The following is a 15,099-nucleotide window of genomic DNA, read 5'->3' as shown; positions in this document are numbered from 1 at the left end:
AGCACCTGCCTAAGCTCTGCCTTTTGCTGGCGTTTGTGTTCTTATCCACAGCTCACATCACTCTTGATGCTCAGATGCACTCCAAAAGGATATTTATAGAATCAGAGAATCATTTCAGCTAGAAAGGGCCTTTAAAATCACCCAGCTCAGCCACTAGCTAACTAAGGTTGGTGCTAAACTATGGCCCTCAGCAGCACATCTCTGTCTCTTTGAAACACCTCCAGGGAAGAGGATTCAATCACCTCACAGGGCAGCCCATGCCAGTCTTTGAGAACCCTTTCAGGGAAGACCTTTCTTCTAATATCCTACATCAACATCCCTTGGCACACTTTCAGGCCATTTCCTCTCCTCCTATCACTTGTTAGGAAGAAGAGCCCAACCATACATGGCTCCAACCTCCTTCCAGGGAGTTGTAGAGAGCAACGTGGTCTTCTCTCATTGCCCCCTCTTCTCCAGGCTAGACAACCCCAGTTCCTTCAGCTGCTCCTCACCAGACCTGCTCACCAGCTTTGTTGCCCTTCTCTGGACACTCTCCAGCCCCTCAATGTTCTTCTTGGAGTGAGTGGCCCAAAACTGAACCCAGTATTTGAGGAGTGGCCTCATCAGTGCTGAGTACAGGAGCACGATCACAGCCCTGGTCCTGCTGGCCACACTGTTGCTGATCCAGGCCAGGATGCTGTTGGCCTTCTTGGCCACCTGAGCATAGAATGGCTCACATTCAGCCAGCTGTTGATCAACATCCCCAAGTCTTTCTCTGCTGGGCAGCTTCCAGCCACAGTGCCCCAAGGCTGTAGAGATGCATGGGGTTGTTGTGACCCAAGTGCAGACCTGGCAGCTGGCCTTCCTAATCTGATGCAACTGGCCTCAGCCCATCAATCCAGCCTGTCCAGATCCCTTTGCAATGTCTTTCTACCCTCAATCAGATCAACCCCCACCCAATTTATTGTCACCTGCAAACTCACTGAGGGAGCACTCAATCCCCTTCTATCATTGATAAAGATATTAAAGAGAACTGACCCCAGCACTAAACTCTAGAGGAGATTAAGTACCTAACAAATCACAAAGAGCCAGAATGAAGACTGCCTGTGCAAGCTTAATACAACTCCTTCCTACAGAGGCATCAGAGCATGATCCTTCATAGAATGCTTTGGGTTGGAAGAGACCTCCAAAAGTCACACAGTCCAATCCCCCTGCAGTAAGCAGGGATGTCCTGCCCTAGATCAGGTTGCTCAGATATGTTTGCTATCATTAGAGCTCTGCTCCATGCAGCTCTCAGACCAGGCTCTGCCCTGGAAGGGAGCCACAGTTGTGCAGCCCAGAGGAATGTGAACCACACAGACAAGCAAACAATAAACCAAAACACAAACAGAATGATCAAAGCAGCAACCTGTAGCTGGCACTTGGCATGGAAATTTCCATCCCAAATAAATCAATAGTGGTAAGGAAATGAAAAATGATCCTACAGAGAAATGCATCAAGCAACTTTAGCAGGGAATGTGATGGGAATAGTCCCACCTATGTTCTCTAACACTGTTCACAGCTCCACACTCTGCTGCCACTATGTAATTAGCTACAATTTACACGTGCCTGCATCATTTAAAAGCACACACACAGACACACAGCCTCTTTCTCTCTCTTTTCTCCTTCTTCTTAAAACGTAACTGACAAAGATCCAAATGTTTTACCAGGCTGCTCCTGTACCATGCTGTAGAGAACACCCATTCCCTACCAGCCTGCAGCAACTTAAACACAGCACTGAGTCCTGCACTCTATCATGGGCCTAGCATCTACAGAACTGATATTCCCTCTGTCAGGGCAGTCAAGGCAGGAGCAGTTTCTCCCCATGCTCAAGAGCCCCATCACCAAGCACAGCCTCTGAGCACCACCACAATGTGTGCCATCAGCATTAAGTAGGTGACCCCAACAACTCAGCTGCTGTGGTCCATGGTGTCCCACTGTGCACTTCTAGCAGCTGGCATCTGTCAGTCTCTTCTCAGAAGGGTTGTCTGAAGTGTAATAGGACTCAGAATAAATATATTCATTAGCAAAACTTCAGTTCGCCAAGTCTGTGGTTCCTAGGTCCAGTCTGCTTGAGGGGAAGACCTTTTGTACAAGGTAAATTGCAGGGCTCAGCCCAGAGAGTCCAGTGTGAGCAGCAAATTGGTACAAAGAAGCCTTGCTCATTCTGGTACAGGCCTGGTTGTCCCCTCCTGTACAGCGCTGCTTCAGGAATACAGTGTCATCATCATCCACTGCAAAACAATGGGAACATGGTTTGAACTCAGACATCCCTCTAAGATCCCTGCAAAGCTCACATATGAACTGGACTAAGAGGCACTGGAGATACTATGTCTCCAGAAGGAGCAGAAGCTGTAATAAAGCAGAAGGACCTGAGGGTGCTGTTTGACAGCTGGCTGAACACAGGCCAGCAATGTGCTCAGGTGGCCAAGAAGGCCAACAGCATCCTGGCCTGGAACAGCAACGGTGTGGCCAGCAGGACCAGGGCTGTGATTGTGCCCCTGTACTCAGCACTGATGAGGCCACTCCTCAAATATTGGGTTCAGTTTTGGGCCACTCACTCCAAGAAGGACATTGAGGGGCTGGAGAGTGTCCAGAGAAGGGCAACAAAGCTGGTGAATGGTCTAGAGAACAGGTCTGGTGAGGAGCAGCTGAAGGAACTGGGGTTGTTTAGTCTGAAGAAGAGGAAGCTGAGGGGAGACCTCATTGCTCTCTACAGCTCCCTGAAACAAAGGGACAGTCTCAAGTTGTGCAGGACATGAAGAAAAATTTCTTTCAGGCAAGGGTGGTCAGGCATTGGAACAGGCTGCCCAGGGAGGTGGTGGAGTCACCATCCCTGGAGGTGTTCAGGAAATCTGTGGACATGGCACTTAGGGACATGGTTTAGTGGCCATGGTGGTGTTGGACTGGATGATCTTAGAGAGCTTTTCCAACCAAAACCACCCTGTGATTCTACAGTTTAGCAGCCTGATGCTCCTTGCCATTTCTAACAGAACTGAACATGCAGTGCCAGCAGCTATGTAGCAGCCTGCACTTGTGAGCCAAGGACTGGGCTTTACCTCAGATTCCCGCAGGTAAATCCCTTTGCCATCTTGAGTTAAGTTGCGAAAGGCCTCTGCAGGAGAGAGACATGAGAAGCATTAACCTGTAAGCCAAGAGATCAGCACCAGCCTCAGCACTCTGCCTCAGAAAGAAACCCAAAGGCAGAGCTTGGAGGCTATTCACAAGGGCATGGCAGATCCTCTGTTAGGTTGCTGGAAGATGCCTGAGGGCTGGGACAGAGGGAGCAGGTGAATCAAGCCAGGCACGGCACTGCCTATTCACTCAGCTGGGAAACCCGAAATGCAGGCAGCCCCAGCCCCACCCTCCACTGTTCCGAGACATCTGAGCATGAGCTCACAGGCTAAGTATCAGCCATCTCAACACAAGTGCAGGCCCACCAAAGCTCTACTCCAAGGGCTTATCTGGGCAGCCCAGCTTGCCTGGCTAGCCATGGACTACCAGCCTTACCTCCCATGATCTCCACTCGAAGCATAAAGCACACAAAGCTCTCAAAGCTGATCTTTAAGTCAGGGTCACCATATCTGATGGCCATCAAGTTGCAGACTTCATTGCTGAGAGAAATGCCTTCATAAAAGGAAAAAAAGGGGAAAATCAGAATGAGATGGCAACTCCCAGCTGTAAACAACTGGATGGGCACACCTACAGGTGTGCTCATGGGGTATGAGAGTAAGAGCAACAGTTGTGTTTGAAGGAAATAGTCATAGAATGGGTTGGGTTCGAAAGGACCTCTGAAGGTCATTTAGTCCAACACCCTCTGCAGTCAGCAGGGACATCCTCAACCAGATCAGGTTGCCCAGAGCCTTGCTGAGCCTCACCTTGAATATCTCCAGGGATGGGGCTCCAACCACCTCCCCAGGCAACCTGTTCCAGTGTTCTACTACCCTCATGGTGCAGAACTTGCTCCTAACATCTAACCTAAACCTGTTCTTCTCTAGTTTGAAGCCATCGCCTCTCATCCCACCCCTGCAGGCATTTGTAAAGCCTCTCTCCACCCTTCTTGTAGGACCCCTTCAGGTTCTGGAAGGCTGCTAGTCCATGGGAGGGTAGGAAAAGAGATGAAAAAGGAAACCCAGAGGAAGCTCACACAGAAAGCATCTGTCCCAATGTCAGGCAGCAACTGCAAGGAATAAAAGTCTTTTCTATTTATGGCCTGAGGTTGGACCAGATGATCCTTGAAGTGGCTTCCAACCTAGCACTCTGTGTGATTTTAGTTTGATTTAGCAGAGCTCTGCCTGGGTTTCTCACTGTGCTCTCAATGACTCAGAGTACTGGGTGAAGCACTCACCAAGAAGAAGAGTGACATTTAAGCTGTTAGCATGCAAAGAAAGCTACAAGACCAAGCACCAGCCCCCACTCAAAGCCCAGTAATAGCAACAGAGCTTGCTTCAGTATCTGGAACCATATGTGCTGTCTGAAGTTTGATCTAGAGGTAGAAGGCATTCCATTAGTGAGGTGAGGCATCAATACTGCCTCTGTGCAAGTCCCACATGCCCAGGCTCAGTCCCTGAGCTGTTGTCTTCAGCAGCAGCAGCAGCAGTTGAATATGGGCACAATCTGGCCTGCACAACCCCTCATAGTCTTTTACAACTAAATTAGCCATAGGCAGGAAGGGATTTAAGAACTGGCTCTAAAACAGACAGTTCTGCTTCACACAACTATCAGTGTGAGCCCACATTAGGACAAAGGTTAGGCAGACCACATTACAGCACAATAACTTTCAGATGTGTTTAGTCAGATGAAAAGGGAAGCAGAGATGTCTAACACTGCGCAGCCTATGATGTCTTCCATTCCTCCTGACATCTACCTACAATTGATAGTATAGTTTGGGTTGGAAGGGACCTTAAAGACCACCTAGTGGAATTCCAAGCCCCCTGCCATGGGCAGAAGGGACACCTTCCACTAGAACAGGTTGCTCAAGGCCTCATCCATCCTGGCTTTGAGCACCTCCAGAGAGGAGGCAACCACAATCTCTCTGGGCAGCCTGTTCCAGTGTCTCACCACCTTCACTGGAAAGAATTTCTTCCTAATCTCCACTCTAAATCTCTCCACTTCCAGCTTCAATCCATTCCCTGCCATCCTATCACTGAAAGGCCTTGTCAAAAGTCCCTCCCCAGCCTTTTTGTAGGCCCCTACAAGTACTGGAAGTCTGCTGTTATGTTTCTCTGGAGCTTTCTCTTCTCCAGGCTGAACAGCCCAAACACTCTCAGGCTGTCCCTATAGAGGAGGTTCTCCAGCCCTCTGATCATCTTTGTGCATCCTCTGGACCCTCTCCAACAGATCCATGTCCTACTTAAGCTGGGGGCACCAGAACTGGACACAGTACTCTGGATGAGAGCACACAGTATTCTCATGAGAGCAGAGTAGAGGGTGAAGAATCACTTCCCCTGTCCTGCTGATCACACTCTTTTTGATGGAGATCCAGCTCTTAAGATGTTATCCAGCCCAGGGCTTTTTCTAGCCTTTATGAGGAAGAAGATGCCAAGATGTGCCATGGGTTTACCTGTCTCCTGCACAGCTGCATGCAATTCCACAAGGTCAAGCTTTCCTGATCTGCTGGTGTCTTTTTTTTGGAATACCTCCTGGGGAGTGGGGAGAAAGAAAAATTAAACAAAAGAGCCTTCTCAAAATAGAACAGAAAACCCCAAAAGCAGTGAGACATTGCAAGGGGGCACAAAAATAAGTGTTATACCAAAATAAGTGTTATACCAAATAGAAAAGCAGCCTCTTCCACAGGACTCTGAATTCCTGGATACTCAGTGTGCCTGTTGCATTCAGCTTCAAAGGAGAATTAAGGCCAGTCCATCTCAGTTAAACGTTGGGGAGCACCCAGTACATTAAAAGAAACCCAGACAGCCACTCTGACATTCACCCAATTATAAGATCATAGGAATCATAGAATCAGTCAGGGTTGGAAGGGACCACAAGGATCAGCCAGTTCCAACCTCCCTGACATGGGCAGGGACACCTTAACCTATATCAGGCTGGCCAGAGCCTCATCCAGCCTGGCCTTAAACATCTCCAGGGATGGGGCCTCGACCACCTCCCTGGGCAACCCATTCCAGGCTCTCACCACTCTCATGCTGAACAATTTCCTCCTCACATCCAGTCTGAACCTACCTACCTCCAGCTTTGCTCCATTCCCCCCTAAGATGAGGAAAACAACTTCTTAGCTCAGAAGCCTCTCTCTAGACTTGATCCTCCTCCCACTAAGTCAATGGAAACCTGGCTGCTGATTCCAAAGGCAGCAGGAATCAACCCTTTCCCAAACCAATTCCATTCTGTCACAGCTGAAACGTTATTATGGAGGGTGAGAAGTTCAAGAAGCAGGGCCATGTCCTGGTGGTAAAGAAATCACAGTAACACACAGCCTGCGCTAGGGAATAGTGCTCCAGTGAAGCATTGTGCAAGTCAGGAGTCTCACTCATGCCAAGGATACATCCAAGAGTGCCAAGATACCCTGGCAGGCATCCAGGCTGAAACGCAGATGAAAATTCTGGAAACCTGGAGGGAGAGGGAAAAAAAATAATCAACAACCAAACAACAGAAACAAACCAACCAAAACACCCAAACAAATAACCAAAAACAACACCAAAACAACCCAAACCTGACCAACCAAAAGCCCACCCAGCAAACAATACAAATCCCAAAGAATAGTACTCCCCCCCAAAACCCACCCAAGCCAGCCCCAACCAAGCAAAAACCCCAAACCCACAAATAAACAAAAAAGACACCCACAAAAAAGTAGTCCACAAGTGAAAAAAAAAAACAAATCACAACCAGAAAACCCAGAAGAATCCCAAACAACCCCCCCAAACAAACCAAAAAACCCAAACACAAGCCCCCAAACAAACAAAAAAGAGAAGAAAAAAAAAGAAAACCTTAATAAACAACCCCCAAACCAACCAACCCCAAACAAACCAACCCCAAACCAACAGAAAAAACCCACAAAAACCCAAATAGACAAATGAGAAAAAAAGAAAGGCACAATTAAAAATCCCCAAACTCCAAACAATAAAAAAAAACCCAGAAGAACCCCAAGCAAAACCCCCAAATAAAAAAGCCCAAAGACAAAGGAAATCCACAAGTAAAAAAACCCACAAATCCAAACCAACAAAAAGAAAGCCAAGAACCCCAAACCAACAAAACCCCCAAAGAAAAAACCCAAAGAAGCAAGAAACAAAAACCAAGAAAAAAAGAAATCCACAAGTAAAAAAAACCTCAAACTCCAAACCAAAGGCCCAGAAGACCCCCAAACAAAAACTCCAAACTAAAAAGCCCAAGGAAAAATTAAATCCACAAGTGAAAAAAAGCTGCAACTGAAAAAAAAAACCACAAACACAAACAAACAAAAGGAAAACCAAGAACCCCAATCCAACAAAACCCTCAAAGAAAAAAACTCAAAGAAACAAAAATAAACCAGAAATAAAGAAATCCACAAGTAAAAGAAACAAAAAAATCACAAACCAGCAGAAAGAAAACCCAGCAAGACCCCAAATGAACAAAACCCCTAAAGAAATAGACAAAAAAAGGAGAAATCTACAAGTAAAAAGCCCCAATAATAAAGAAAAAACACAAGCACAAAGAATCATAGAATCAGCCAGGTTGGAAGGGAGCTCCAAGATCATCCAGGCCAACCTAGCACCCAGCCCTGTCCAATCAACTAGACCATGGCACTGAGTGCCTCATCCAGGCTTTTCCTGAACACCTCCAGGGATGGCGACTCCACCTCCCTGGGCAGCCCATTCCAATGCCAATCACTCTCTCTGCCAACAACTTCCTCCTAACATCCAGCCTAGACCTCCCCTGGCACAACTTGAGACTGTGTCCCCTTGTTCTGTTGCTGCTTGCCTGGCAAAAGAGACCAACCCCCACAAGAACCCCAAACAAAAAGAACTCTCACAAAACTCCCACAAACAAACCCCCACAAACAACCCCCCCCCCCCAGACCTGCAAACCAAAAGCCCAATCCAAAAAAATCCCCAAAGCCCAAACAAACCAAAAATAATTAAAATAAACCCCACCAAAAATCCCCACCCCCTCCAACAAACCATAAACCCCAAAACACCCCCACACCACCACAATAAAAACACAAACCATCTAAACAAAATAACCCCAGAAAACCACCCCCCTAAACCCAAAAACACAACAAAACCCCAAAGCAAACAAAAAAAATCCTCCCCCAAGCACCCAAACAGCAACCTCCCAATCAACCCAACCCAGAGGATTGTTTTCAGCAGCCTCAGAAAAAAAGGCCTCTCACAAAACTGTCCCTCACTTGAGAAGGCTCAGGCCCCCAAAGCCATTCTGAAACTTTACACCCGCTTGAGGTGATCTATCATTTATGATGATAAAAATATGAGGCAACAGGATGGATTCTACCAGTCTTAGAAAATCCAATATGAGCTCCCTGCAGGCATGTAATAGGGAATGAAATATGGTGCACTATCTCCAGCTATTAGAGGAAATGGAAGGAAAAGGACATCCAAAGATGAAATCCCGAGCAGAATTTACTGCGTGACCTTGAGCAAAGTCACTTGACCCAAAGAGCTTTGGGGAGCAGCACTGCAGATTAATTGAAACTTGAGCTAAGCATCTCTCCTCTCCTTTCATAGACACACTGCCAGCTCTGTTAATATAATTAAAAGAAGAGGCATCACTGAAAACATGATGCTGCATCAAAACTTAGCAGCCCTGGCTCGTGCATAAATTACATGAAGAGTAACAGCAACAGACTCTAATCTCACTGCAGATCATGATTATAGATTGTCTGTAGACTTCCACTGAGCAAGGTACAGCACCATAACTCATCAATCCCTTCCCTGCAGAAAGCAAAGAAGTTTTAAGCTGGTAACAGCCCTGTTAGAGTAAATAGGAATCAGGTACTGGAAAGTTTTGTCTTCAAATTGATCACTTATGAAAAATAAACACTCTCTGCTCAACAGAATCTTCTAACAGATGTGGCTGACTGGTAGGCCATGCTGCAAAGACAAAAAGCATACTTGTCCCCCTTTAAAAGAACCACAGCATCACAGAATGTATCTGGTTGGAGGAGACCTCCAAGATCCAACCCTCAACCCAGCACTGAAGGGTCAACATTAAACCATGTCCCTAAGTGCCAGACCTACAGGCTGCTTGAACACCTCCAGGGATGGTGCCTCCACCACTGCCCTGGGCAGCCCATTCCAATGGTTGAGAACCCTTTCAATGACTAAGTATTTCCTAATACCCAGCCTGAATCTCCCCTGGTGCAGCTTGGAACCATTTCCTTTGGTCCTGTCTCTTGACAGCAAGCAGAAGAGGCTGCCCCCTCCTCACTCCAACCTCCATTCAGGTAGCTGTAGAGACTTGTCAGCCTCCTCTTCTCCTGACTGAACACCCCCAGCTCCCTCAGCCCCTTCTCACAGGCCAGGTGCTCCAAGCCCTTCAACACCCTCATTGCCCTTCTCTGGACATGCTCCAGCCCCTCAATGCCCTTTTTGTAGTGAGGGAAAAGGAAGCAACATCAAAGTCAGCTTAAGCAGAAATGGCATCACATCAGAGTTGTGTTTGTCATCTTTGTTGCCTATAAGGGCTGGGCAGCCTCTTTTCTGGGCCACACATCTGTTTGTACCAGCAAAGGAACCAGGAAGGCAAACTGGATTCATCATGATTATATCTGCAGCTTCACTGCTACAAACAGAAAACAGCTACCCCAAAGCCTTGCTGCTGCTCAGGTAGTACTGTTTAGAACTAGGGACCCAGTCACCTAAAGAGTTACAGCTTGCACTGGGTTGGAAGAGACCCTCAATGGTCATCTTGTCCAACACCCCTGCAGTCAGCAGGGGCATCTCCAACTCGATACAGGCCACCCAGGGCCAGGCTCAACTTAAATGTCTCCAGGCATAGGGCCTCAGGCACATCCCTGGGCAACCTGTTCCAGTATTTCACCACTCTCATTGTGCACAGCTTCCTCTTGATGTCCACACACAATATCTGTGCTTGCTCTTGCCTCTCCTCCTTTCACTTGTTGAAACCCAAGCTAAATTAGAGTTGTTTGTAAAATTTCTCCCATGCTGAGTCACATCCCTGCAAATCTAACATGGCATGAGAGGAGTCACTTGGGTCACATTCAAGCCAGTTTCTCATCTCAGAATTCAAGAAACAGATAGAGGAGAGGGTTTATTTTACAGAAACATTATTTCTCAGCACTTACTTCTCCAAGATATATTATTTAGGATCCTCTGGAGCTGAACAGAATTTATTTCAGGATTCTGTGATATGGAAGAAATTTTTTATTATTTTAAAAAAAATATATATATTAAATCACTTTTCTCCCTCTTTTGTTTTCCTGGCATGTCCCATCTTCATTCTCTGCTTTTCTGGCCTCATTCCAGCCACTGTGAAAATCAATAGGAAAGACTCCCTTTGAATATGTCAAGATTCTCAGTCTGCAAGAACTGCAGCCTGCTCTGGGCTAGGTTCTCAGGGCTCCACACAGCTCAAGGTGGTAGTGCAGATTTAAACTGAGTGAGAATCCAGCCTGTTAACCTTTCAGCTCTGGTGTCATCTGCTCCATCAAGCACACTGCTGAGAAGTCTGCTTCAAATATTTCCCTTTTATGATTTCCAAACAAACAGAGAGAAATTTTGGAATACCTCCTTCTCCACACTTTTCAAAGCAGAGACTTCCCCTCCTCCTTAATAGAGGTAAAGTTTACAGGTTGGTTTTTTTCCTTTTTATAGAAACTGTGACATTTCTTTGGAGGATTTCTTTTTAAATGCCACTCTTCAAAACTCAAAACCTGTTTTCAGACCACTGAGGCATGCCAGGGTTATGATTCAAGAAACAGCAGCGCTGCTGACCTGCGTGGGTACTTGGACCTCCTCACAGCAAAGGACAAGGACCTCACAACATAGGGCAATTTGTAGCACATCTGAAAGCCACAGCCTTCTCAAAGGCAAAATCTTAAACAAGTGCAAAAAAGGGAGCATTGCTTGTTTTCAGTGACAGCTTCTGCCAAAGCCTTGCTATCAAAAGGGCAAACGTGCTTTTGTGAAAGGATGTTTGCTACCAAATAAAAGCAGCCATCTGCTCGGAGAGGTGGAACACTTGGATGCATAGCATGGGATGGGTTGGAAGGAACCTTACAGATCATCTAGTTCCAACCCACTTGCCCTGGGCAGGGACACCTCTCACTGGAACAGGTTGCTCAAGGCTCTGTCCATCCTGGCCCTGAACACCTCCAGGGAGGGGGCACCTACAACCTCCCTGGGCAACCTGTTCCCACCACTCTCGCTATCAGGAATTTCTTCCTAATCTCCAGTCTCATTCTGCCCTCCTCAAGCTTCAATCCATTCCCTCTCTCACTACAAGCCCTTGTAAAAAGCCCCTCTCACACCCCCCTCCCCTCTTGTAGCCCTCTTCAGGTACTAGAAAGCTGATAAAAGTGCTCCCTGGAGCCTTATCTTCTCCTGGCTGAACAGCCCAAACTCTCTTAGCCTCTCAAATCATAGTGGAGGTGCTGCAGCCCTCTGGTCATCTTTGTGGCCATCCTCTGGAACCACTCCAGCAGTTCCACGTCCTTCTTGTGTTGAGGGTCCCAGAACTGGATGTAGTACTCCAGATGGGGTCTCATGAGAGCAGAGTAGAAGGGGGAAATCCCCTCACATCTTCTTGTAGTGAGCAAAGCACCTGTCTGAGTGGTGAGGAGCACACAATCTTGTGGCCCAGACAGGGCCAAGCACAGAGGAATGGGCAGAGAGCCCAGTTTTCACTACCATCCCTCTCCATAGTCAGTGGGATCCCTGAAGGTCAACCCCAATGCAAACCAAGCCAGAGAGCTTATTGAAAAGATTCCTTCAGAAAAAGGATCATATTTTGCTAGGAAAATTAGGGAAGGAAAGGGAAGTGATGGTACACCTGATACCTACTTCTCTCAATGTCAGCTTGCTGCCTTCATCAAGCAGTGCTGGAGGATGTAAGAGACAAGTGGCAGTATTTTGGGGGGTGTTTGCTAATAGGCTGCTTTCCCCAGTGACTGTAACAACATCTGAAAGGGTAGGATGGATCCTCAGGCCCCACTATTTTGTCCCCAACGCTGGCAATAGGAATTAACATTTAAGACACACGAGCCTGGTCAGCTTCTGCCGTCCATTCTCCTGCTTCCCTGGCACCCACACCTGAGTGAAATGGGATCTTAAAGGGTACATCCCTGCCTAGTCCTTTGGTATCTGCTTATGGACCTGCGTCACATCACTCTGCTGATGCCTTTTGAGCCCGTTGTCACAGTCACATCCACAAAGCCCTGTGGCATTAAATTCCGGCCATTCACACGCTGTTGTGTAGAGAAGGACTCCTCCTTCAGTCATCAGCTGTTGTTAAGCTTCAGTCACATATGCCGTGTGGAACCAGCACTGTACACACAGCTCAGCCTCCTATAGGCCCTCTCTGTTCCCCACACTTCCACATCCAGACTTCCCTTGAACATACTTTTACTTCTGCAGAGCTCCACCATATCTCTGAAGCAGGCTGCTCCACACACACTTACCTGTTCAAAATACTTGGTGAAGAAGTCCTCCCAAATCTTGCCTTCATACCTGTCAACAATTTCCTGTAAGGTAAAAGAAATAAGTCATTAACTCAAGAAAGAACAGTATCAAGAAAGGAAAATATCATCATCCAAGACAGTTACTAAAGATAGTTCCTCACTTCATAGAAAGAAATATGCTGATAACACTCAGTGGGGAGAAACATTGCCCACACACACACCTCAAGCTCCACAACAAAGGACAGGCCCACTCCGTGCCAAGAAGAGAGAGAAAGGATCTCTGTCCTCCTTCATACCAGAGGATAGAGGAGATGAAAGAAGGGATGGCCCTGTTGATGCCAGGGAAGCAGACTACACAATAAACCCCTTGGCACAAGTTGCAGGTGTGCATGCACTATCAGTGAGCTCAGCTATTCTGAAAATAACCTCCAAGCCTCTGCATGGGAACAGTACTGTATCACAGTATCACAGTATCACAGTATCACCAAGGTTGGAAGAGACCTCACAGATCATCAAGTCCAACCCTTTACCACAGTGCCCAAGGCTAGACCATGGCACCAAGTGCCACATCCAACCTTGCCTTGAACTGCCCCAGGGACGACGACTCCACCACCTCCCCAGGCAGCCCATTCCAGTGCCCAATGACTCTCTCAGTGAAGAACTTTCTCCTCACCTCGAGCCGAAATTTCCCCTGGCGCAGCCTGAGGCTGTGTCCTCTTGTTCTGGAGCTGGCCACCTGAGAGAAGAGAGCAACCTCCTCCTGGCCACAACCACCCTTCAGGTAGTTGTAGACAGCAATAAGGTCACCCCTGAGCCTCCTCTTCTCCAGGCTAAACAACCCCAGCTCCCTAAGCCTCTCCTCGTAGGGCTGTGCTCGAGGCCTCTCACCAGCCTCGTCGCCCTTCTCTGGACACGCTCAAGCATCTCAGTGTCCTTCCTAAACTGGGGGGCCCAGAACTGAACGCAGTACTCAAGGTGTGGTCTGACCAGTGCAGAGTACAGGGGCAGAATGACCTCCCTGCTCCTGCTGACCACACCACTCCTGATGCAGGCCAGGATGCCACTGGCTCTCTTGGCCACCTGGGCACACTGCTGGCTCATGTTCAGGCGGGTATCAATCAGTACCCCCAGATCCCTCTCTGTCTGGCTGCTCTCCAGCCACTCCGACCCCAGCCTGTATCTCTGCATGGGGTTGTTGTGGCCAAAGTGCAGCACCCTGCACTTTGAGCTATTGAACCCCATCCCATTGGCCTCTGCCCATCTGTACAGGCGGTCAAGGTCCCGCTGCAGAGCCCTTCTTCCCTCCAGCTCAGTCACATCTGCCCCCAGCTTAGTGTCATCTGCAAACTTGCTGATGACTGACTCGATGCCCTCATCCAGATTATCTATGAAGATGTTAAAGAGGATGGGGCCCAGCACTGATCCCTGAGGGACACCACTAGTGACTGGCCGCCAGCTGGATGTGGCACCATTCACCACCACTCTCTGGGTCCGGCCCTCCAGCCAGTTCCTAACCCAGCACAGAGTGTTACCATCCAAGCCGCGGGCTGACAGCTTAGCCAGCAGTTTGCTGTGGGGGACAGTGTCAAAGGCCTTGCTGAAGTCCAGATAGACCACATCCACAGGCCTCCCCACATCCACCAAGCGGGTCACCTGATCATAGAAGGAGATCAGGTTAGAAAGGCAGGATCTGCCCTTCCTAAACCCATGCTGGCTGGACCTGAGATCTTTGCCATCCCTCAGGTGCGCAGTTATTGGCCCCAAGAGAACCTGCTCCATCAGTTGGTCCCAGAACAGCCTTCCAGTACCTGAAAGGGGTCTGTAAGAAGACCAGGAAGGGCCTTTTTACAAGGACTTGTAGTGATAGGATAGGAGGGAATGAAGCTTGAGGAGGGCAGATCAAGACTGGGGATTAGGAAGAAATTCTGTACAGTAAGAGTGGGGAAACACTGGAACCTGGGAGCTGGTTGCCCAGAGAAGTTGTGGATGCTCCCTCCCTGGAGGTGTTCAAGGCCAGGCTGGATGAAGCCTTAGGCAGCCTGGTCTAGTGGCAGATGTCCCTGCCCATGGCAGTGGGGGTTGGAACTAGATGATCTTTAAGGTCCCTTCCAACCCAAACCATTCTTATGAATCAGGTCTTCAAGGCATGAAAGGAGAAGGGAGAAGTGCAAGAATGGACTAGGAGTCTGCAAACAGCCATGAACAGCAAAGACTGCAGAGCAAGTAAGATGGTCTCCCCAAAAGAAGTTTGCAAAAAGGCAACTACTAAAGGCCTCCAAAAATGTGGTACTCCCCCACATCTGCCTGCATCTGCCCGTGTGGTTCAAGGGTCTGCTTGTAAACCTGAGCTGCCCTATCAAAGGTGCTGCAACACAAGCACTCACATTTTCACTCAGCCTCTCCATGGAGCAGAGCAACGCACAAAATCCAATCCCTCACTTCCCTCGTACTCACCTTAGAGAGGGTGAAACTGGTGTTGCCACCCATTTCCC

General features: G+C 48.1%; 1 protein-coding gene across 1 annotated transcript in view; it reads right to left on the bottom strand.

Annotated features, from left to right (window-relative positions):
* Positions 1–1,463: 1,463 nt before the first annotated feature.
* Positions 1,464–15,099, bottom strand: part of CAPN14 (calpain 14) — a 33,985-nt gene continuing 20,349 nt past the window's right edge. Inside the window, exons 13-21 of the mRNA XM_064164064.1 lie at positions 15,062–15,098; positions 12,608–12,670; positions 10,274–10,331; positions 6,518–6,582; positions 5,788–5,856; positions 5,582–5,660; positions 3,529–3,645; positions 3,078–3,133; positions 1,464–2,252 (exon numbers count right to left, since the gene is read on the bottom strand). Coding sequence (XP_064020134.1) covers positions 2,226–2,252; positions 3,078–3,133; positions 3,529–3,645; positions 5,582–5,660; positions 5,788–5,856; positions 6,518–6,582; positions 10,274–10,331; positions 12,608–12,670; positions 15,062–15,098 — 571 coding nt within the window. The 3' untranslated portion in view covers positions 1,464–2,225. The remainder of the gene's footprint in view (positions 2,253–3,077; positions 3,134–3,528; positions 3,646–5,581; positions 5,661–5,787; positions 5,857–6,517; positions 6,583–10,273; positions 10,332–12,607; positions 12,671–15,061; position 15,099) is intronic.

This window comes from Pogoniulus pusillus, chromosome 25 (genome assembly GCF_015220805.1).
Source record: "Pogoniulus pusillus isolate bPogPus1 chromosome 25, bPogPus1.pri, whole genome shotgun sequence".
Taxonomy (NCBI): domain Eukaryota; kingdom Metazoa; phylum Chordata; class Aves; order Piciformes; family Lybiidae; genus Pogoniulus; species Pogoniulus pusillus.
The sequence above is the reverse complement of the archived record's forward strand: the minus strand, read 5'-3'. Positions and strand labels throughout refer to the sequence as shown.